The sequence below is a fragment of the Atractosteus spatula genome, chromosome 22 (genome assembly GCF_055471065.1).
Source record: "Atractosteus spatula isolate fAtrSpa1 chromosome 22, fAtrSpa1.hap1, whole genome shotgun sequence".
Classification (NCBI taxonomy): domain Eukaryota; kingdom Metazoa; phylum Chordata; class Actinopteri; order Semionotiformes; family Lepisosteidae; genus Atractosteus; species Atractosteus spatula.
In genome coordinates, this window is record NC_142727.1 from 8,210,180 (window position 1) to 8,233,596 (window position 23,417).

The 23,417-nt window shown below is 44.6% G+C and overlaps 2 protein-coding genes across 2 annotated transcripts; both read right to left on the reverse strand.

Annotated features, from left to right (window-relative positions):
- Window positions 1-622: 622 nt before the first annotated feature.
- On the reverse strand, window positions 623-8,426 carry LOC148816730 (uncharacterized). Its single transcript, XM_088939582.1, has 6 exons — window positions 8,373-8,426; window positions 7,294-7,361; window positions 5,338-5,616; window positions 4,219-4,248; window positions 2,410-2,442; window positions 623-1,821 (listed from the first exon to the last, which is right to left on the reverse strand). The coding sequence occupies exons 2-6, from the start codon at window positions 7,352-7,354 to the stop codon at window positions 1,775-1,777; spliced, it is 450 nt and encodes a 149-aa protein (XP_088795708.1). The 5' UTR covers window positions 7,355-7,361; window positions 8,373-8,426; the 3' UTR covers window positions 623-1,774.
- A 5,303-nt stretch (window positions 8,427-13,729) lies between these two features.
- Window positions 13,730-21,452, reverse strand: LOC148816731 (tyrosine-protein phosphatase non-receptor type substrate 1). The gene is made up of 10 exons (XM_088939581.1): window positions 21,382-21,452; window positions 20,174-20,515; window positions 19,354-19,662; window positions 18,951-19,268; window positions 18,288-18,395; window positions 17,302-17,329; window positions 15,961-16,007; window positions 15,806-15,856; window positions 14,920-15,032; window positions 13,730-14,145 (listed from the first exon to the last, which is right to left on the reverse strand). Exons 1-10 carry the CDS (start codon window positions 21,449-21,451, stop codon window positions 13,996-13,998), a joined length of 1,536 nt encoding a protein of 511 aa, XP_088795707.1. The 5' UTR covers window position 21,452; the 3' UTR covers window positions 13,730-13,995.
- Between the last annotated feature and the right edge of the window lie 1,965 nt (window positions 21,453-23,417).

Sequence of the window (23,417 nt, forward strand, 5' to 3'; positions counted from 1 at the left end):
GGATAATGAGGCGAGGTCCTCCAGACCCCGGGCTCAGAACACAGGAGGTGTCGGGGATGAGGCCTCTGCCCTCAGGAGACGGACGTAGGGTATCCTGGTGCTAGGCGGGCCTCGTGACACCCGTACCCTAATGTTGAGCTCTGAGAACTGGAGGAGCTAGGCTTTAAATAGCGGTAGACAACAGGCCACACCTGGGGAACATGGCAACAATCCCGGAACTAATGACAGGAGTAGTGGAGCGCCCTCTAGGGGAGGAATGTCGGCTGTGACAGTTATGGTGTCCTTATCGTGTTCTGTGGCATGGTCAGGTCCCTCCTGTCACCACGGCTCTCGGGACTCACTTGCACTCAGCACTGCACTTCCGATCAGCAGACTTTTAGTGCGGGTTGTGTCTCTCAAGCGGAGAGGTGCCGCTGCTCAGAGCTAGAAGGACGTGGGACAGTGTTGGAAACCTCCGCCCGTTGAGTAAGACCATACTGCCAGGACTGCCAGTGTGCCTGACCATGCTTTCCCAGCTCTGTGGTTAGAGAGGGCTTCATGTCTCAGCCTTTCTGTTCAGACCTGTACAAACCATTGTACTGTATAGACCACTCCAGCAAAATAAGTAATCTGAACACAGCGGTTTTCACAATGTGCGTTTAATTAAATATTAGCTTCTACTGACACAGGTAGTGTAAATAGTTTAGGGTAGTTGCTTAATCCTGTGGGAACAGAAATGCAACATCTTTTACGAGTCATTTATCTGGCTCCTCTTGATGCTTCCCAAACCATCTCAGCACAGTGTCTTGTCCCTTCCTGTCCCCCTGCCTTGTTGCACAAATCCATGTTGGTTCCGACAGCAATGACTGCTTCACATATTTTGGACCACACTTACAAGCCTCTTTGTTTTTTTCCCCTCTCGTAACAACAAGCCAGCAACCATGGTTTGGTGTCCAAGTTAAAACACCCCTCCAGTTCAGTCACCTTATCCGCCTTTTCTGGGTTGCTTACAGCGGTATCCCAGACTCCCTATCGCGGAAGTCCCCACCCAAACTGCAGACCCATGGCCCACTGGCAGCCTGTGGGCACAGCTCTGCAGAGGACTGAAATGATATTGGCCCAGTGATTGCTCATTCATTAAATTCATTAACCCGGATGCATCCGAACACACCTCTGGTCGAAATGAGTCCCTCTCCTCCAGAGCGGAGTGGAGGCTGAAGCTCCTTGAGTCCACAGGCCCAGCTGGGCCTCTCCCTTGATGGAATGAGGAGTCCTCTTCCTGTGGTTTTGGCAGTTGTGGTTTCAAAGAAAGACTATTTAAAAAAAGGCTCACAGGTGGAAATGCGGGTTACAGTATTCCTGGCTTTCTGCACCCAGAGACGTAGAATTTAATAATTTAATATTAAATTAAACATAAAAATCCAAGAGTGGAGCTTCCTTTATTGTGCATTTGAAGCTACTTCACTGCTTCACTTCAGGCATCTCTTGCTAGGTTTAAAATTTGCCCCTTGACATTTGTTTCACCTCTGTTTAAAAGACGACCTCTGTCCTCGTGGGCATCTCCTATCTGCATGGGATCTTTAATGCGAACTGCCTTCTTCAAATTACAGTTCTCTCATTTCAGGGCTTAAAATGTGCTCCGATTTAAAAGGCCCATCCGAGTGACACCCATGCACATTCCTAGAAGCCGCATCAATTTACTGATAAAAAGGGTTTAAGAAACTGTCGAAATTGTGATTGTTGTTTCTGCAAGTATATATCAAATAAAAACGTAGTAGCCAAGAGCCCGTTGAGTTCAGAGGTGTGAAAGCATCATGTGCAGCAGAAATCCACCAAGTGTCACTGTGAGAAAAGAGAAGAAACACAGTTAGGAACTGGCTACTGATGGTGAAGAAAACTCGTAGACATTTCCAAGTCTGATCTGAAAGCTAACTGGCTTTTTTCTGAAGATCTAAAGTTACACAGGTTTTCTGCATCTGGATGTCAACACACCTGTGGCAGTGGGTTCTGTACCACACCAGAATGTTCTAAAAAAAGACAAATGGACTCTGAAAGACAAACAGCCACTATAAACAAGAAAAGGCAAAACCTTCATTTAAATGTTTATGTCTCTATTTGGGGCCTGTAATCTAAAACTTCTCTGAATGAATGACACCATTGAGGATCCTCTTTGTTTTCTAGGAACCTCGTATTTTGTTCACCTCCAAATCACTTGAACCTTTGAATAAGTATATTTTGGTCCAAAGTGTCTGAGAGATTCATATGTTTCTATGATCTTGTTTGTAAAGGTATACTAGCTATTGGGCCATGTTCAAAGATGGCCTCTTTGAAAATGACAAGACAGCAATGTGAGAACACAGAAGGGGGTAAAGTGTGTTTGTCAAGCACAGAGAAAATGTTTCTACTTTGACACGGAGTTAGTGGTCTTACCAGTCACCGAACTTCTTGTAGTGCTGGCGAAACCTGAAATGAACAAAAAACAGTATAATAAATCTTCTTGCCTCGTTTTTTGTAAAGCTTAAGTTTGCCTTGGTGCCTGTATGCATATACTGATGTGACTTAGAAACAATTCTGAGATTGCCTTTTGATGCATCCTTAGACAGCACTGCAGCTATGGAAGTGTCTCTAAGTGTGAAACACCTGGCACTGTCAACATTTCCAGCTTCAAAGCTGGGTTTTTGCAGAGATGTAGGGGGTCCCAGATCCAGTGGTCAAACCAACTGTAAAGTTTACCTTAGTTAATTAAGTTATCGGTTAACGATTAAGTGTCAATAAACAGTCCAGGAAAATACCACATAAGAAGATGAAGGACAAGACAGGAAAAAGAGTGGACAGGAAGACACAGAACATAAAGAGTGTGCCACACGAGAGGTCCTTGATCCAGATCTTCTGAAGACCCAGTTTGAGCTAAGTATTTTAACCTTGTTAAGAGAACTCGTTATTCAGTTTATAGGGAACTTGGAATACCTGAGCAAAGAATCCATGTTAAAGACAGCCTCTCCTGCTTAGTGGGTTGATTTTAGAATAGGGGGATAGGTTCCAATTTATTTTTGTGGCATCCAGGTTTGCAGAGAGATAGACTTAGCTTTGGAACTGTAGGTTTTAGTCTATTTAGTTTAGAAGGCAGCTTGCCCCTTACTCTGGCTTTTGTACTGTAGGCATAAGAGTTGAATACTTGGTAGGAGTTGGGGATTTTTCTGGGAGGTTAGAATATTTGGGCCTCTGGGATGTCTTGTCTGTAAACATTGACTGCACACAGGGAAACTTGTGTGTTGTAAGTTTATGTTGAGTACTGTTAAGGGTATGTATTATCACTGTTAATAAATATTTGTTTAATCATGAGTGCTTGAATTATGACTTTTTTCACCAAATCTGTGCCAGAGAAAAAATGTGTCTCTTACTATGCTAACAGCTCAGATATATGTTTTGCAAAATCAGTTACAAGTTGAGGGTTATGGTCATTTAATTTACTTAAATTGAGTACTCTGCGGAGTCATTTACTAACTTTTTATCCATTTCTTGTACCACCCCCCATTTGTAACAATTATTACATGACTCCGCCCACAATTCTCCACTTTGATAATGCACCAATAATTACACACCTGCAATACATGCAATATATTATAGCAATATATTCTATGCAATAACAACATATGCACACCTCCCATCCAATAGTTTCTAAATAAACTTCAAATGCAATAAACTTTTTAACTGCATTAAAAGTTTAGTTTCCACATTTGCAATCAATACAAAACAATAGTCACATGTTCATTCCCTCCCATATACAGGGACACTAAGCATTAATGAGTCAGTGACTACTTAGTGTCCCAGTACTCTTATCTTACTGTTATGGACGTCCAAAGGGACTAACCGTGGAGAGCAGGAGAGCGGAAAAAGACCCACATGCGTAGCGGCGGAACGGGAAAAAGGCCCGGGCTCGTTAGTGCAAAGAGTTCAGGAATGCCGTATAGAAACCTATGCCCTCAGGGAGCGGACGTGGGGCGACCTGGTGCTAGGCAGGTCTCAGGACATCCGAACGTCAATGCTGAGCGAGGGCAGAGTGCAAGACCCGGAAATATATAGCCCAAGGGAAAGAGAGGGACCGCAGGCAGGAAACTAGGGACAGGACAGAGAAGGAGCGCCCTCTGGCTGCAGAGGGCGTGACACTTACTCTATAATCAACGATTTTAGGACAAGATCCTGTCCATGACTGATGCTCACTGTGCTCATAACTCTTACCTGAAGATCTTCCTTTTGATGAGTCCCGATCTGAAAAAGTCAGTAACATGGACATCAATGGAAAAACTGATATAAAATGGACCCTTTATTGATCTGGCATTACATAGAGGTGATAAAGACAACCTAAAACTGTCTGACTAAGAATACAAAAAGCAGTTGGAGAGTTGTAGGATTTTATACACAGCATCCTCTATGTCTGCAGAAGATTCCTGCAAAGAACTGTGCATAAATAAACAGGCCTAAAAAATGGATCCGACGGTACTCATACTACACAGCTTTCCAAAAGAAGAAAGCAACATGGACTCTCTCTCACAAAAAATAAGTCAAGCGAGGACCCAAAAAAACAGTGAGTTTATAATTAAGTGCCCCAGATGCTTAATTGCACTGTCACAGGAAATGAGAGGAATCCACAATGAGGAGGGCAGTGTCAAGCCTCTATCTGGTTCCAGGGTGAATCTATAAAAAGACTGTGGGCCCTTGTGTTTGGTTCTACACCCGAGATCTTGCACATGCATCATGGGAGAAAAATAAAACAGCGGTGTCTGCTGGATTCTTTGTGAAATAATGCAGATGGATAACTAGGAGCCACATTCCCCAGATGCAACCTTCCTCCCAGGTGTTTTGGAGATGTTGTGACCTCATAGATGCAAGTAAGGATTTCATGAACAGAGGATAATAATAATAATAATAATAATAGCTTACACTTATATAGCGCTTTTCTGGACACTCCACTCAAGGCACTTTACAGGTAATGGGGACTCTCTTTTCAAGAAACGCCCTGGGATTTTTAATGACCACAGGGAGTCAGGACCTCGGTTTTATTACGTCTCATCCAAAGGACGGCGCTTGTTTACAGTATAGTGTCCCCGTCACTATACTGGGGCATTAGGACCCACATGGACCGCAGGGTGAGCGCCCCCTGCTGGCCCCACTAACACCTCTTCCAGCAGCAACCTTAGTTTTTCCCACGAGGTCTCCCATCCAGGTACTGACCAGGCTCACACCTGCTGAGCTTCAGTGGGCTGCCTGTTGTGATTTGCAGGGCTGCTGGCTAGGATGTATTGAAATCTCCATTATGGCCACAGTTAACAATGCAGAAGCAAAGAACCTTTTTCTTACCTTTGACAAGAAGTTCAAACTTAAGGATTTTGTAATCACTTCCCGAATACACTTCACAAGTGTATGCCCCCGCGTCCTCTTTCTGCACATCTGTGATGATCAGCTGCACCTTCTTATCACTGGATTCTAATCTGTATTTTTTACTTGTTCTCTCCTTCCCTTGTTCTCTGTAGTAAATCTGAGTCCCTCCATGCTTCCAGGACACAATCTCTGCTTGAGGGTAATTGTGCTGGCAGTCCAGTCGTCCTTCTCCCTGAACGGCTACATCCTGTTGTATTACTGCAAAATAAGGGAAAAGCACATAAAAAAAGGGAAGTCACCCTTCTCACCAGGAAGCCTCTCCTGGTGACGCCTGCAACCGGTAAACATCTGCTTTACACTCGAGAGTCCCTTTAAAATAAGCAACCGAAGGCTTGAAATTGAAATTGCTGGGGTGTCGGACTGTGCTTCGTCAAGCTTCACCTGCACGCAGTTTTTTGCAGATGAGTTTCCACCCGCACTGGCTGCACTGGTGAGTGGTCGGATCAAGAAACGAGACAGCGAGCGCTTTGCCCAGTTGTTCCCGTGCAGTTCTCCGGAACAGCCGGCAGTGCCCGATTTCAGGCGCTGCTCTGTGTGCTCGGACTCCGGTTCGAGGAAGGGGGGTGTTGGTGGCAGATGTGCAACATGAAAGGCAAGGAAGCAGGTGCTGGGGAGCACATTCCCCTCGCCAGCATGCGAGCTCAGCGCATTTAAGCGTTAGAGGCAGACAGCTCTGCTACAAAAAATCATCACAAACTCGTTCAATTGTGTATTCAATTGTGACAGTGCTATTTAGATTTAAAGAAATTCAATTTCCACAGCTTCCACAGGTGTTCCATGGTTCCCCCATGTTTACACAACGTATTGATTTCGCTTTCCAATAGCATGTACAATCCCCACCTTTGCTACAACCTACTGCGATGCCCCGCTCTTCCGTCAGGACATGTTCCGAAAGCCATGTCGAAGATCCCCAGACTGAAAAGCCTCCTACAGTATGTACCTCCCACGCTAGCAAGTCAAACAGACACCTTGATGCAACCGTTTGCCTGAATTCCCCTGGTCTGATTTCGCTGGAAGGCTACTGAACCACATCCTCATGCCTGCTGCTAAATCAAACGTCATTCTTACTTCTTAGTGCTGCTTCACATCGAAGCGAAGCAGAATGTGGAAATGACTTCTTTCAATGCCTGCTCCTCACTGAATTTGTTAAAGGGGTATTGAGAATTGGACTTTAAATCTGGGAATGTCCCCCATAACGTACACACAGCAAAACAACAATATCCCACAGACTCCATCCTGATGAACGGCAACTATCTTTAATGTTGTGACATGATGTGATGCCAACAGATTGATTTTCAACCTAGGGAGTAAAGCCTGTATACAGTGCAGAAATGCTCCTGGAAAAAAAACAGCTAACAGGGTAGTTAAATTTTCAATTCACATATTTTATATTTGACTAAAGTTCCTAACACGTTGGTCAGCTACACTCAAATGATTCAGATCTGCAGCTCTTTAGCTTGTACAAGGACTCCTGGATAATTACTCATCCAACACCGTCAGAAAGGTGGCCACAGCAACAGGGTGCTGGTCCTGGAAGCACAGTGCACAAGGCGGCCCTCCACTCTGGTCCATCAGAGGGCCCACAGACACAGGGACAGAGAAGAGGTGCCAAATTCAAGTTTAATTAAGGAACCTGGAACACCAGGTGGAAACAAACCCAGAGCAACAAGAAGGAAAACCACACAGAAGGGGACCAAGCACAGAACAGAACACAAGACCCGCTAACATCCATGCCACCCCAGAACACGCCTGTAGGAAGCATTAAAAAGCTGCGCAGCAGGGCTCAGCAGTGACAGATGAAGCCTACGGGTATTCCGTATCGAACGAGATTTTACAAGCCAAGAAGAGAGTGTAAATGCCAACAGTCTCACTTGCCTGCTGTGCAGACGCTGATAGGCACTACCAAAAGGGCCACGACTACGGTTATCGTCGTCATAACGGAGCTGAAAGACAGTAACAGAGATATTAATGGTCACTATCGTCACGGATTTAAACACACTTTCCTTTCATTTCCTCCATTGTGCTCTTCAAACGGTTGGTATTCAAACGATTCCCAGAGCCCCGTTAAAGCTCACTCCCCAGAACCTCAGCACCCACAGCGCAGCTCAACAACTTTCGCCAAAACACACCAAGAGGAAAATTACGTATTAAACAGGAAGGACCAGAGGTTTCAGTCATAAAGCTAAACTGCTAAACAAGGTTTTGTAAAATCCCCTAAGCTGTTCCATCTTGTGGTTCAGCTTCCAGGCAGCCCGTTGTAGTGCAGGAGGCTGAGCTCGGAGCGATGGTGCTGAATAGTTTCGATATCCCAGTGGGGGTCTGGCTGCTGTTCCTCACAGCCCAGTGCAGCACAGCAGTGTAGAAGACTGGCCGGATGTGATTAGCAACTTGACTGAATTTAAATTGCCCCCCCCCCCCCCCTAGGGACGAATAAAGTATTTTGAATTGAATTGAAATCTGCAAAACAGGTCTCTGTTGTAATGCCTGAGTTTGGCGGTTAACAAGAACTATTAGACCTTGTGGGGAAATACACAACAACAACACTGTACCTTTCAAATAATTATACAGTAGGACACGCACTGTACAGTACCACCACCACAGCCATTTCGACCCCCAAGCTACTGTATAATAAGGCTCTTCTCTTCCTGCCTTCTGATCACAAGGTACTAATGCAACAAAGACAGCCAGGGATGAATCTGAAAACATTAAACCCTCTGAGACGACGGGCTAAGAGAAATACAGCGAAGTTCACCTTGCACACCAGTAACAACAGCGAAACCACCAAAAGGAGAACTCTGAAAAGCCTGAGTCACCCCTAGAATCACGGTATCCAAAGAGAAGAAAATTCTTTGCAATCGCGATTAAAAATCTGTTTACGCAATCCAAGAACTACCATCGAAGCATGGAGAGAAGCACCTTGAATTGCTCCTGTATAAGCGACCCGAATAACTGACCCTGCATTTTCGACACGTGTTTGTGTGTCGGGAAACAGACGAGTCCTGACCCGCAGGAACAGATGATATAGGAAATCAGATTTTATGGGGAAAAAATACCTAAGGAGTAATGGCGAATGTTACAGACGTTTACCCATACTGCATTGTATGAGGCAACAAGTTTGGGCAAAACAACGAATTAATTACCATATGGGAAGAGATGTTCCATCGTAACAACCACGCCCGAACAAAACAACTCCATAAAAGCTTGACTGTTTGTAAATGCTCTCTCACCGCGGTTCTCCAAACTAATCGGCTTCTTTACTTAAATCTTGTATCATTCTGTAACCCTCTTGGCGCTACTCAGATGCCTACATTAACGAAATATTAAATCCCATCCTCAAACGATTTGTACTAATAGTAAAATAAATCCTGTGACAAAAGCCTTGTGGTCCACTGGAACAGCTGTTCAAAATTAATGTTCCCGGGGAGAGAGAGAGAGTAGTTGCAGTAGCCCCACGACTGTGAATATTTACAAACAAGGACTTGAGATACTGTAACTATCTTACATAAGCTGAACTACAGTACGTGTTACAGTTTTTTTCCCCGCGGTGGAACACAAAGCACAGTAATTGCGAAATACTGCAGATAATTCATCCGAAGTGGATACAAAATATCACGGTTGCTCTTAACACGCAAAGCCCCCCGTGAGAACGACAATCAAACGCAAACTCAATGGAAAAACGTTGCTATTTTTACCTTCGGTGTCTTCTGTCTTTCTTAAATAATAATGCTCCTAAGCAGCTTGCATCCAGCGACTGCCCGCTATTTAGTCCACCCGGCGAAAAGCAGGCAATTTCACTGCGCAGCGCAAAGCGAGACAGACAGTAACAGGAAATAATACACTGGGCGGTCGCAGTGCCCGTTCTTACAGAAGATGAAACGGTGCTGTCTTGTGCATCAGGAGGAGTATAAGTCACCAGATCTAACAAGAGACCCAACTGAAACTTATTTTTATTTGCTGTAAAATTATCAATCATGAATAGAACAATGGTCCAGGACAAAAACTGTTTCTTGGGTTTTGCGACTGCCGAATTTTTAAGGCATAGGCTCATGCATTAAAGTTTTCCATTTGGGGAATATTTTTTGTATCTTATAACAGGGTAGGCAATTGGTGTCACCCCTGTACCATTCAGGTGTGCTGCCTCAAACGTAACCAGCTGTGTCTCCACAGGAAGAAAAAGGCTGACTGTGGGCGTCTGATACTTCTTCTCACCTGTCTGTACACGTCTGGCTGTCATCAACTTGTCAACAAGTAGGAGCTGTTTAGTCAGGCGTAATGATAAACAAGTGTTGAAGGGACTGTGTAAAAGTCCTGTGTGCGGAAGTTCTTGAAAAACAGGACTGACCAAAGCAGATTGATGATAATAATAATAATAATTGCTTACACTTATATAGCACTTTTCTGGACACTCCACTCAAAGCGCTTTACAGGTAATGGGGACTCCCCTCCCCCACCACCAATGTGCAGCATCCACCTGGATGATGCGACACCAGCCATAGTGCGCCAGAAGGCTCACCACACATCAGCTATCAGTGGGGAGGAGAGCAGAGTAATGAAGCCAATTCATAGATGGGGATTAGTAGGAGGCCATCATTGGTAAGGGCCAATGGGAAAGTTGGCCAGGATGCTGAGGTTACACCCCTACCCTTTCCAAGAAACACCCTGGGATTTTTAATGACCACAGAGTCAGGACCTCGGTTTTTTACATCTCATCCAAAGGATGGCACCTGTTTACAGTATAGTGTCCCCGTTGCTATACTGGGGCATTAGGACCCACATGGACCGCAGGGTGAGCACCCCCTACAGGCCCCACTAACACCTCTTCCAGCAGCAACCTTAGTTTTTCCCAGGAGGTCTCCCATCCAGGTACTGACCAGGCTCACACCTGCTGAGCTTCAGTGGGCTGCCAGTTGTGAGTTGCAGAGTGATATGGCTATAACCTATAATAATGTCACCAACAAGAGGAGCATATCAGCCGTATTGTTGCTGGATGCTCCATGCCAGCGCCGAAAGAATATACCCATCGGCACAATAGAATAACTAGCTACTGTACCTGCACTGGTCAGTGCTGCAGGAGCTTGGCCTACCAGCGCCTGATCACTGGTACGATCACCAGCCTGAAAAAAGTGACGTTTTCTCATCGATGTAGCTGCTCCAGGTGACGCGAATGTCTGTCTTAAGGAGGTGGAACAATTAAGCGGATGCAAGGACCCTGAGGTGGAGGTATCGCGCATGTGGAACTCAAAGGCACGTGCGATCCCAGTCGGAGCTCTTGGAGCTCCTCGACTCGGATTTCAGAAGCACCCCGAGGAGCTGCCAGGCAAAGCGTGTGCGGCTCAGGTGCAGACGATCGCTCTCCTCGGAACAGCCCACATACTCCGCCAAGTCCTGACCATCGGACAATAGCTGGACCCGAGGAACCCGGTGGATCGTCAGTCAATAGCAACCAGCAGAAAAGCTGAGAAGATAAAACTCATAATAATTCCAAACCCAAAGGTGTACATAGTGTTTAAGAAAAGAAAGGACAATAAACGTAAAATAAAAAATAACCAAGAGCATACAGATCTTTACAGATAGGTCCATCAGAAACAGGTTCTGGTAAAAAGGTGAGTTTGGACTTTGGAGTTCAAGAAAAGGCACAGTCACCAGAAGTCTGGAGTCTGAGAGGTCTGGGTAGAGGGAGCCCACTGCAGCTAGGATCCCCCAGTACAGCGCTGGGAAAGGCTTCCTGGTATTGGAATCTAAATAGCTGATTATCAGTAACCCCCTCAAAAGAAAGTTGTTGTTGTTATTGGTAGTTGTAGCAGAACTAATCTTTTTTTTTTCTTCAGGCGGAAAATACTGTAACACGGTCGATTCACAAGTGAATGGATTTAAAAGAAGAAGACTGGGGTGTCCAAAAAGGACACTTCAAAAATAATAGATCCAGATCCCCCTCAAACTGCAAGACCTTGTTACTCTCACCCTTTATTGTGTACTGTAAATTATGCAGATCACATATACAGGGAAATCACAACAGTGATAACAATGATACATCCCCTTGCAAGAATTGGTTATTAGCAGAGGATTACTTACTGGTGATTAGCTGTTTTAAAAAAAAAATAAAAAAACAAAAAAAGAGATACAGGCAGTGAGCAGGTTCATAGGTAGCTATCAGGATGACTGTGATACAGAGAAGTGACTGTCCCAATACAGGATTTCAGAAGATACTGTATGTGAAACCCCAAACATAGCTTTTTGTTGTATTTACTTACTTTCAAGTACTCTTGATATACTTTCTGACAGATACTAATATACTGTCCTATTGAGATGAGTTCTATTCTTGGTAAAGTGTAACAGTCAATGAAAGATAAAAGACAAACTTTGTACTGTACAGTGCATCTGTCAAATCAGACATTTACACGATAGTGTAGTCACGGCTGTCGGAAGGGACGAACCGTGGAATAGCAGGAGAGCGAACAGACCCTATGCGTAGCGGCGAGAGGGTGGGTAGGCCAGCTGTTCAGGAAATACCGTATAGAAACCTATGCCCTCAAGCCATGGACAGGCGTGACCTGGTGCTAGGCGGGTCTCAGGCTATCCGAACCTCAATGGTGAGCGAGGAGCAGAGCAGAAGCAGAAAGTAAATAGGCTACACAACAAGACACACCAGAGAGACATGAATAATCCCAGGGAATTAGGAACAGGAGAGAAGAAGAGCGCCCTCTAGGTGTACTGGGCGTGACAGTACCCCCCCTTCAAGAGCAGCTCTGGACACCCAAAAAAAGAGCTGCACAGCACTGGGGGGGGGGGAACCTCATTTAACTGAAAGGAAACCTCCAGGAGTCCACGGCGGAGAGCTACCCCCTCCTCCGGGGTAAAAAAAAACCTTTATTGAGTAGAGGAAGGGGGGACCGGACTGGGCTCCCGAGGAGCAAGACAAAAAAACAGACCAAACAAGCAAAAAAAAAAATCACGAACGAAAATAAACCCTGACGGAACAGGGGAACAAATAACACAAGGGCATGGGAGCCCAGAGCAGGGGGCGTGGGAGCCCGGGACTGAGACAGCAGGAGGGGGCGTGGGAGCCCGGGCCAAAGGCAAAACACGCAACGAATATAAACCCCTGACGGAACAGGGGAACAAAGACGTAAACGAACTAACCCACAACAGAGAGGGAAGAGCAGGGGGCAAGGAAGCCCAGAACCAGGAGTAAAGAAAAAAAAAAACCTCCAAAAGCCAGGAAACGAGGAAAAAAAACCGCTCGCGGGGTCTGGAGTAGGCTCAGCATTCTGTCACGGGTGTCGGAAGGGACGAACCGTGGAGAGGCAGGAGAGCGAAAACAGACCCTATGCGTAGCGGCGAGAACGGGTTAGCACGGGCTCAGCTGTTCAGGAAATGCCGCGTAGAAACCTATGCCCTCAGGCCAGGGACAGGCGTGACCCGGTGCTAGGCGGGTCTCATGACATCCGGACCTCGATGGTGAGCGAGGAGTAGAGCAGAAGCAGAAAGTAAATAGGCTACACAACAAGACACATCAGAGAGACATGAATAATCCCAGGGAATTAGGAACAGGAGAGAAGTAGAGCGCTCTCTAGGTGTACTGGGCGTGACAAGTGTAGATTGTTTTAGCAGCTGAAAAGTGGTTTTCTTTGAAAACAAACCTCTTTGACAACCGACACGTTTGCGCCTGACCGGTAGTACAAGTAGCGCAACTAAAAGCCTTGGAGGTCGTTGGCTCCACGAACGAATCGTTAGAAAACACGTCAGAACACGTAAATACCGAGAGCAAAACTGCCGAAGGAAAACTACATGTTTACTTGTACATGGTCTACTGTTTGTTTGTATATTGTCTTGATGCACTGTTTGCACTTTGTTTTGTTTTTTACACTTGTTTTACAATCGAGAGACTTTCTGTAAGTAAGAATTCCATTGTACCAGTACCGGTTACATATGGCAATAAAGTTCAAGTTCAAACAGTAGTTTCAATTTTAAAAAATGATGAATAGCTCCGAAGAGGACGATGAACTGAGGAACATTGTTTGCAATCAATGCAAAATGCTTACGTTTGTATGTCTTCTCCCTAATCTCTTTATATGTAGGAGGGGATCCACTTTATATCCACTGGTGAAGTACAGTACAGCCCTCAGTCTCGTTGACAGCAGCCCCCCTGCACAGCAGATCAGGCTGAGAAGTGAGAAATTATTTCACCAAATTAGTTAAGGGGGAACTTTGGGGAAGCTAAATTAAGCCCAGGGAGGAATTTTACCAGGATACCGTGAGGTTTAAATGAGATGGTACCCAAGGAAATGAAACTCAAGAGCCGGCAGAAATGGTTTTCAGCGCTGGACTGTTTGGACACCGAATTTAATCTTTTCCCCAGAATCAGTATTACAAGGCATGTCGTATAATGTAAACATATTCCTCTCAAAAAAGTCAAATACTGTACGTTATCTGTGTCTGATGTGGCATTTAGCAGTCTGTTATAGAAGAAAAATCAGGTATATTTCCTCTTGCTCTAGTTTTCTGGGTATTCTGCTCCTACTGCTAATTATTTTATTAGTTTGTTTCTGAGAATCCGGTCCGTCGGGGGCTTCACTGTCAGCTGCGAGGCTTGCTCGGGTAGGTAATGACGGCGTACTCCGAGCTCGAGCTCAGCTTCCGCGTGGCTTCCAGATGGTGGACGGGGAGCCTGTCCACGGAGCGCGAGCTCTGCAGTGGGTTGCCGGCGGGCTCCTCGTCTCCCCACTCCTGCGAGCGCGCACACGCGAGCAGCGTCCGCAGCAACGAAACAGGTTGGGAAGGAACAGACGAAAGGCTTTTGTGAAAGCTGCCCGGAAACTTCACAACATATCGTTTTGGCTACGTCCTGTTGTTAAAATATTCTTGACTGACCTGCCAAATTAGATAAAGATTCTAAATTTGACTTTCCTTTTATGAATTCAATTTATGGTATGCTATTTCTTTTGGTCGCATTGGGGAAAAAAAAAACACAAAACACCGTGATTTAATCATTATACTTGCTCGCTTCTGAATACAGTGCATTGAATGAAATGGCCAGGGAAGAGACCCACCTTTGAACAGTTTAAAATGGTCATAAGGGCATATTTCCAAACTATGTCTAAATATCGGAATTTGAAAGCTGTGCGTACCTTAGTGTACTTAATCTCAGATCTTAATCTTGCATCTGTGTGTACTAAATATAACTTTTTCTGTAACTTGCAGCTGTGTTATGTACCCCTGTTTATGTTATGATGTCAAAAAAAAAACATTTACAAAATAGAACCTGACAAGAAAAATGAAGATAATGAGCTAAAATCGTCAGAATATGCTTTTAAATTCCAATTTACTCTTGCCATGTGAAAATCTAAGCATTCTGAAGGGCAAAGGAATATCATTAGATTATTAGGATGAAATGTTACCAGTGAATTCAATGCCAGTACTTGCTGGATTAATTCACATATTCTAACAGTCCCTATCCGTCTTTCCTCCTACCGTATGTCTTGTCTGAAACATGACTCTTACCTGTCCACCGTCCCCAATGGTCAGCCTTGGGATGTGCCTCAGCTCAGGCGTACTCATGCCTCGCACAGAAATCAGGATATCAGCGTAGGGCACTTCGTTCACACTGAGACTGTCTGAATTCACCCAAGAGACCCCAGAGGTTCAAGTCACTGAAACAAGTCGTGGTGAGATCTCCTCTGATCCCAACACTCCTCTGACCCCAGCACTCCTCTGACCCCACCAGTACACAAGACACAGGAAGAGACATGCTGGAGTGCACAGAGAATTCTGGGTTGGCAATACCAGTGTTTCCTACAGTCAGGCAGGAGTTTATGAGGGAAGTCAGATTGAATTAAAGTTACTGTGAAAGGCAGCCTCACCCATCTTGCCCATCCCATTCCTCAATAAGACTGTTGAACAACTGTACAGGCCGTGTTTACAGTGTACAGGCTGTTGCCTTTTTCAATCAGCAGGAAGAGCTTGTGTTTACCAATACACAAGACTGAGGGGGGCTGCAGTGTGGCACGGTTGTCAGGGCCCTGGAGTCAGAGCTGGGAGGTTGTGGGTTCAAACGGCAGGTGAGATAACTGCTGTTGTACCCTGGAGGAAGGTACTTCACCTGAACTGTTCCAGTAAAATACCCAGCAGACTAAATTAATGCAAATGTAAGTTGCTTTAGACAACAGCATCAGCTAAATATACAAGAGGGATAAAAAGGCAGGTGGCTTGTCTGATGAAAGAGATATAACCATAGTTTCATAACCAGGCTCCAGGTGCCCAGTGCTGGGATTAGGGTGTGATAGCGTTGAAAAGGGCATTGAAGGAATATGGTTCTAGTAAGAGTACTGGACTAAATCTAGGTATTTTCATAAAATTAAATTTAAACTGAACAAAGTAAACTACTTACCTGTTGCATCTTCTTTTGAGACCGGACTTCTACATATTATAGCATATTCAGCTTAAGAAAGAACGAGACATATTACTCAGTCAGCAATTACTGTTAAATATGAAGCCCTTCTCAGCTGTTACTTGTGAAGATGCAGGTAGAATAACCTGTCCTACCTGCTTCCTTACGCTGATTTTCAGTGATCCCCTCATTACTTTCCACTCTGTGAAGAAAACCACCACAAACTTTATCTTCTGATTTGGAAACTGGCCACTGGTCTGCGCAATGTATCTCAGCTTGCATACATGGAATTCAGTTCCTTTTCCAGAAAATGGAAGAGTGCGTGTATACAGTATGAGCTTGCAGGTGTGGTGACTGTTAAATGGTTTAAATTGGTGACTGATTTGCCATTTGTTTTCAACGTTGATCACAGAAATCCCGTGTTTCAAAGAAAAAAAACAACAACAGCACCCATGTGCAATGGTAATGAAGTCATCAGCAGTACCAGCAAATTTAAGACACCGTATAAACACTGACCTTCCTATCTTCTTGGAAGCTGTGAGAATTTTATGTGTGTATCTTAACAAGATTGCTTTACAGATAAGATGCAGTTTGCAGTTCTTTGTGTGTAGATGGTGAAAGTGCAGCCTTCGGTTTGCAGGGGGTTTTGCAGTAGGAGTGCGACAGTACTGAATTTCAGGAGAAAGGACAGTCAGCGTGGACTGAGCAAATGCGAGGAAGTGGCAAATGTGTGTGCGTGTGTGAGGGGGAAGGGGTTTCTATGCACTTTGCACAGAGGAAAAGTGGCAGGAAGGGATAAGATCATGTCTGGTTGCAGTAACAGACTCCGTTTTAACCATGGCAAAGGCGCATTTAGAGTGTGAAGGTCAGCATGGGATTCCACTACATTCCTACAAGAAGTGAGATGTACTGTATGTGTGGGTTTTACTGCAACAGATGAGAAATTGAAGAGTCGTATCTGGTTCAGGGTCCCCTTGGACTGGGACTCACATGTCTGTGAACTAGGGAAGTTAGCGCCGCAGATCAGCTGAATCAGTCATGCTTTTTCTCAGCACCATGAAAAAGGAAGTCTGCTATAAAATACCCTGTTTACTTTCAGAGACGTATTAAAGGGATCTGGGCAGCTGATTTCTTTGGCCCTGGGTTTGAGAATAAACGCACCCTCCTGTGGCAGGAGGAATGTGCACATTGTTCACTCGTCTCCAGAATACGATGGCTTGGCCACTCATGGGTGTTGACAATGTATCGTCAAAATCCTTTTAAGACAGGGTTAAACTGAAAGGCATGTGAGAGAAAGGCTGCCTAAATGTGCTCCTGACCTTCTTGTAAGCAACACAGATACTGAACTGTATATGCGTCACATATAAAACACCTGAAGAAGACTCAACAGCCGAAATGTCTTTCCTTATTCTGCTTTTCAGCTTGGAATTCATCTTACTCCTTCCTATATATGTAACACATCGTTTAGCTAAGAAATGAAAACATTGGAGTCTTACCTCTCGGATATAACAATAGATGGCTGACCTGCGACAGATGTGGAGGAAGAAAAAAATCAATTAAACAGCATTGGAAAGCCCTAAACAATGGAGTTTCCTCTTACTTATCCCATTCTCTGGCTCTTCAGAAGGAATGATACTGGACAATATCTAGGCAAGCATGTTTTCTTAAGCGAGTGTGCTGTAGGTACCCCGGATTTGAAACAAAGTTACTCACTCTTTAAATAAATGTGATACTTATTGGTCATTAAATTTCAATCATTTGTCAACAATGCCCCCTCTATGTTGACAGAAGCCTCTTTCAGTTGCCCTAAATGGTGTTGTGGGGGTGATTCCCCCTGGAATTTCTACACTAATAGCTCAGTATGCTGAGCAGGGATGCTGTGGTGTTTAAGAAATGCTCTCTTTCTGTTGAAACATTAAAGCAGATTCCTGATTACTTGTCATTAAAGTGACGGAGGCACCTTTCATAAGAGTAGGAGTGTTTAAGGCTGGGTTTGTATAATCTGGCCCCTTTAAATTCTCCCCTTATTCGGACTGGTGAAACAGTCTCTCACTTCTCTGCTGTGTGGTGGGGCTACTGGTGGGGCTACTGGTACATAATGGCTGTCTCCTGTCACCCAGGTGGGGGCTGCACATCACATCAGCAGTGGACGAGATGTGAAACACTTTATGATCCTCTGAGATAAAAATTTCTAGTGAATTAGTTAATTTAAGAAATAGGAGGCAGACATTAAAGCTGGCCACTCAGCCAATACTGATGTCAATCATTAAGAGTGAACGAATATTAGAAGAAGGAAGAGGCATAATTTGACAAAGCATGTGTTTTGGGGAATTAATTTAAGATAGATTTTTGCTCGTGAGAACTTGTGTATTTGAGAACTTATTAATGTCTCCGCAGCCCTCTGGATTCACCAGACTGATGTGAACAGGCTGTCCGTCCCCACCGGGCCGCAGTAAGTGCTGTGATGACTGCAGTAGCTCACCTTTCCACTTTCTCCTAGTGTTCAGACAGAAGTAAACAGTCACCACCAGCAGCACAGTTGCCACGGTTACTGCTCCGGCCGCCAAGCCTTTCAGCCAGTTGTATTCACCTAGGAACAAGGTCAGCCATGAGGTCGATAGCACTCTTCTTCACAGCACTCCAGTTGGGCAAGGCCCCTATTACAAGACGAGCTTCACCATCTTGCAGACGTCAACTCCTCCCCGGAGCCAATGAGATCACAGCACTCACAGGTGAGCTATAGTATGACAGCTGGGAAGTGTGCTGCCTGGGCAATGCTGGATTGCCCCCTCTCTCCCCATCAATGGCACTCTCATGAAAAATCCCAGGGTGTTTCTCGAAAAGAGTAGGACTACCCCGGTGTCCTGGCCAAATATCCCCCTGGCCTTTACCAATCATGGCCTCCTAATAATCCCCATCTCTGAACTGGCTTTATCTCTCTGTTCTCCTCCCCACTGAGAGCTGATGTGTGGGGAGAGTACTGGCACATCATCCTGGTGGGGCTGTACACTGGTGGAGGTGGAGGGGAGCCCCCATTACCTGTAAAGCACTTTGAGTGGAGTGTATAAGAGTTATTACAGGATTATTAAGGCCGGGCAACACAAGCAAGTCATCAATCCACTCTGAGATACAGTACTGCACTGACCTGGTCTCTCAACCACAACCCGCACAGAGATGTTGGTTTTTCCATAGGAGTTAGATACAGAGCACCAGTAGACTCCTGCGTTTCGTTCCTTTAAGTTGTTCAAGCGCAGTTGGCCATCCAGAGAGGGAATCTGCTGCCAGGACAGATCGCTACTTTCCCTGGCCCAATCTACCTCAGATGCGGGGTTGCTGTCAGCCTTGCACTGGAGCTCCAGGTGAGAGTTTGCGTTGGTCCTTATGACACTAGAAAGGACAGGAAGCTCGGTGCTGCCTGCAGAGTCAGCATGAAGGTGAAACACCTTTATTGCTAGAGGACCATCTGGAACAAAAGCGTTAGAGTTAAAACAAGGTTTGCTGTGACGTTTCAAAGGCAATGAGCTGAGATGGGGAAGCATCATACTCACAGTTCACATTTAGAGTGATATTGTCTACCACAGGCTGACTTGCTGACATATGAAAGACGTGACAGGCAACGGTGGATCCGTGATGTGAGGCCAGGAGTCTGATGGTCATGTTGCTGATGGAGACAAATGTGCCATCATTGTTTGTCCAGACGCTCCTCTGAGGATCTGTGCCAACAACCGGTGATCCGTTGTGGAACCACTTCACAGTGACAATCCTGGGATAAAAGCCCTCGGACACGCAGCTGAAATTCGCCGTTCTGCCAGCGACCAGCTCCCCCTGGGGGCCGACCAGCTGGGCACGGGGCCGAGCTGAGAGAGAAGACAGTCGCTATTGTCAGTTGCAGTCTGATAAGTGCACGACCTTGCCGGTAAAACCTGTCATGTCTAGGGACAGGTGCCCCACCCCACTCAGACAGTTCCTGTCAAACTCTAATTTGAACACCCGAGACATTGATGGAAGGAGTGAAAAAAAAACAACATTGATCAGGCAAGTGCATTGCGTCACATGGGATTAAAGGAAATGGCATCAAGGAGTGTGTGGGAATCATTCAGAGATTTTATCTTCCAACCCCTTGTGTCATCGCTGTACAAAGCTACCTCACAGCGAAAAGCGCTGGTCTGTGCCTGAGCTGCTGCCACACTGCCACTCACTCCTTTGCAAATGGTCCGGCAGTGAAATTCTGACCTCAGAGCGTGAACTGAAAAATCAGACACTGCCTGTGTGTGGAAATAGGGCAGATCTCTGTGGCGGATACTTCACAAGTCTATGAGTTCCTCTCCTGTCTTGTCAACCTATGTTTGCTCCAGGTGGATGACCTACCTTGAATTCCAAGGACCACCTGACGTTCTGCCTTGGCTGTGTTGTGTTGGCTGTTAAAGTCCTCTGAGTAGCACGTGTATCTGTGTCCGTCTTGTTTTACAGCCAAGCTTGGGAAGGGCAGGGTCACTGTGCACATCCCCCCACTCTGCTTCGTGTTCAGATGCTTGTTTTCCAGAAAACACTCCTTTCCCTTTTCAATTCTCTCTCCGTCGGTTTTGCACCAGTAGCTGCGGACCCAGCCCGCGGAGCAGTTGTACGAACAGTTCAAGGAGAGGGAGTCGCCGACAGTGGCGTGGACCACTTCCCAGTGTCCGCCTGTCTTCTGGTACCTGGAGCAGCAACCTGGCAATCGAATTCAGAACAGAAGCACGAACTGAGCAACTCGCATCTCCAGTGGTAGCACAGTAGGTATGCATTTTGCCACAAACGAACTGCTCTCTTGTTCACTCCTGTGTTTTAGACCTGAAATGTATTGCTGACACAAAAGAGAAAGAGTAACTAAATAACTTTGTGGATATTTCTGACTAACTTTTCATCAGTTTTTGTTTTGCATTTCAAAGTACAGGAATATAAGCACATCAGGACATAAGAAGCTTTGCGAGCGAGAGGAAGCCCATTTAGATCATTTAGTTGGTTTTAGTAGCTCCTTGATCCGAGGAGCTTGTCCCAGCAACTCAGTGAAAGACTCCAGGGTACCAATTTCTACAACTAGGTTAGATTGTCTTCTCTGGTCTGATTTCGGAGCAATGATACAAAAATCCCTTTTTGTATCTTGATGAGCAAAACTAACCATAGTATTCTAAACAAAGACCTGCTAATGCTTTGCACTATTTTAAGATATAAACGAGACATTTTTCGTAAGGCTCTTTTATATTGGTATCATCAGATAAGCAATGTGAATATGATCTGCCAACTAAAAGATATACTGTACAAGCACTGTTTTTTCTCAAATATCTGATTTGTTCTTCAATTGAAGACCATTGATCGGCTTTAGCTCATTTATGTTTAGAATCTTAGTTGGGGTTTTTATCCTACAGGTGCACTTTCTGAAAGAGAAATACATATACTATAAATATCCTTCAATGCCTGCTGCGCCATTTGGAAGGTGATGACACTAGCATTTGACCACTTAGTACCTGAATTTTGCTCAAATATTTTGGATTTCAGGACACAGCCTAAAAAGTAGAACAATTAAAAGCTTCTCTTACCTTTCATCTGAAACCCAGTCAATAAAACCAAATGAAGTAACAGAAACATTGCTGAACGGCTTCTGCACATTGCAGTTTCGCTGGAGGTTTTGTTTGAGGTCTTGTGTGATAACACTTTTCACTGTTTACAATCTGCGTGATACAAAGAAACGTTTGCTTGGCTTTGAAATATGTGTCATGCAGAGGAAGTGGCTTGTGCTGGTATCTGCAAACGTCTCTTTTTTCATGATGCATTTCACCCCACTCGTCCAATCCTTACAATCATCCTACTTTGTTTCCTTGTGATATTACTTTCTTAGCAGATAATCTTATTGAGGATGACTTACAGCAGGTCTTAAAATTCACATTATGTTAAAGTAGAAGAATTTCACAGTAATATACAGTATGCAATACAATCATCATCATATACTGTACAATCTGTTCCACTGACTCACTTGTTCAGTCCTGCTTTTAAACAGTTACACAATTACAATCTCAGCAGACGTTTTTGAAGTTTGATCTTGTTCCTCCTCTTTTCAAAGTCAAACAAATCAATTACAGTCATTGAAGTGTTCCACAAGGTCCTGTCCTGGGGCCCACTCTATTTTCCACCTACTGTACTGTATATTAATATTGCTCAAGCAATAGGCAACTTTTCAGTTATGTGCTGATGACACCTCTTATACGTGGCTAGTTCTACTTTATCATAAGAAATAACCAATCTGCATCTTACATGCTGTATGTCAGATCTCTGTGCTATCTTGACATTGAAGATGGAGATCGTTTCTTAAAATAATTCCCTCCAGTTATTTCAGTTTGCAGCCAATCACCAGAACAATCTGCAGTTTGAACCCAAACGTTCCAAATTTGTATCAGACATATTTTCAGTGGTATGACTAAATCTGTTCTGCCTGACACTTGTCTGACACTGCCCGAACTCTGCTAATTGATATCAGTTTGCTCCCTTAAACATATTGTACTTTTAAATTCATTTCCAGCTTTTAAAAAGGTCTTTTAAAATGAATGGGATTTGTAGTTAGCATCGAGCCTGTGCCAGTTTGTGAGATTTAAAGCTGCCCACTGAAATCCTGGCCCTGGGCACACACATGCACCTGCTTGAGTTTATTACACCTGAGCACTCAGATGATTGCACCCTTAATAGGTTTAATTTGAACTCTTTCAGTTCAGTTTTCAACTCCTCATTTCCTACCAGATTTAGGGGGGGGTTTAACTACTGTTTTTTAAGCAATTTAAAACCTCCAGCCACTAAACAAATCTTGCAAAGGTTCTAACTGAGTGACTTGCTGGCTCATTCCTAGATTTACTGGAGTGTAGACCTCAGCCAGGATTGAGTGAAAGACCATTGTGGGATTCTCTGGGATTCCCACCGGTGTCTGCTCATCATAAATACAGTGGTGTGAAAAAGTGTTTGCCCCCTTCCTGATTTCTTATTTTTTTGCATGTTTGTCACACTGAAATGTTTCAGATCATCAAACAAATTGAAATATTAGACAAAGATAACACAAGTAAACACAAAATGCAGTTTTTAAATGAAGGTTTTTATTATTAAGGGAAAAAAAAATCCAAACCTACATGGCCCTGTGTGAAAAAGTGATTGCGCCCCCTGTTAAAACATGAATCAACTGTGGTTTATCACATCTTTGGAAAGCTGAGTTCAATTTCTCTAGCCACACCCAGGCCTGATTACTGCCACACCTGTTCTCAATCAAGAAATCACTTAAATAGGACCTGCCTGACAAAGTGAAGTAGACCAAAAGATCCTCAAAAGCTAGACATTATGCTGCAATCCAAAGAAATTCAGGAACAAATGAGAAACAGAGTAATTGAGATTTATCAGTCTGGAAAAGGTTATAAAGCCATTTCTAAAGCTTTGGGACTCCAGCGAACCACAGTGAGAGCCATTATCCACAAATGGCGAAAACATGGAACAGTGGTGAACCTTCCCAGGAGTGGCCGGCCGACCAAAATTACCCCAAGAGCGCAGCGACGACTCATCCAAGAGGTCAGAAAAAAACCCCACAACAACATCCAAAGAA

Excerpts from the sequence above, each read along its gene's own strand:
- LOC148816730 (XM_088939582.1), bottom strand. The coding sequence starts at position 7,354 with ATGACGACGATAACCGTAGTCGTGGCCCTTTTGGTAGTGCCTATCAGC. Across the intron at positions 4,249-5,337 it reads GTTTGAACTTCTTGTCAAAG|ATCGGGACTCATCAAAAGGA; the intron begins GTAAGAAAAAGG and ends TGACTTTTTCAG. Across the intron at positions 2,443-4,218 it reads ATCAAAAGGAAGATCTTCAG|GTTTCGCCAGCACTACAAGA; the intron begins GTAAGAGTTATG and ends TGTTCATTTCAG.
- LOC148816731 (XM_088939581.1), bottom strand. The coding sequence starts at position 21,451 with ATGTGCAGAAGCCGTTCAGCAATGTTTCTGTTACTTCATTTGGTTTTA. Across the intron at positions 17,330-18,287 it reads CACTAGGAGAAAGTGGAAAG|GTCAGCCATCTATTGTTATA; the intron begins GTGAGCTACTGC and ends CATCTGTCGCAG. Across the intron at positions 16,008-17,301 it reads TCTATTGTTATATCCGAGAG|AGTGGAAAGTAATGAGGGGA; the intron begins GTAAGACTCCAA and ends TTTTCTTCACAG.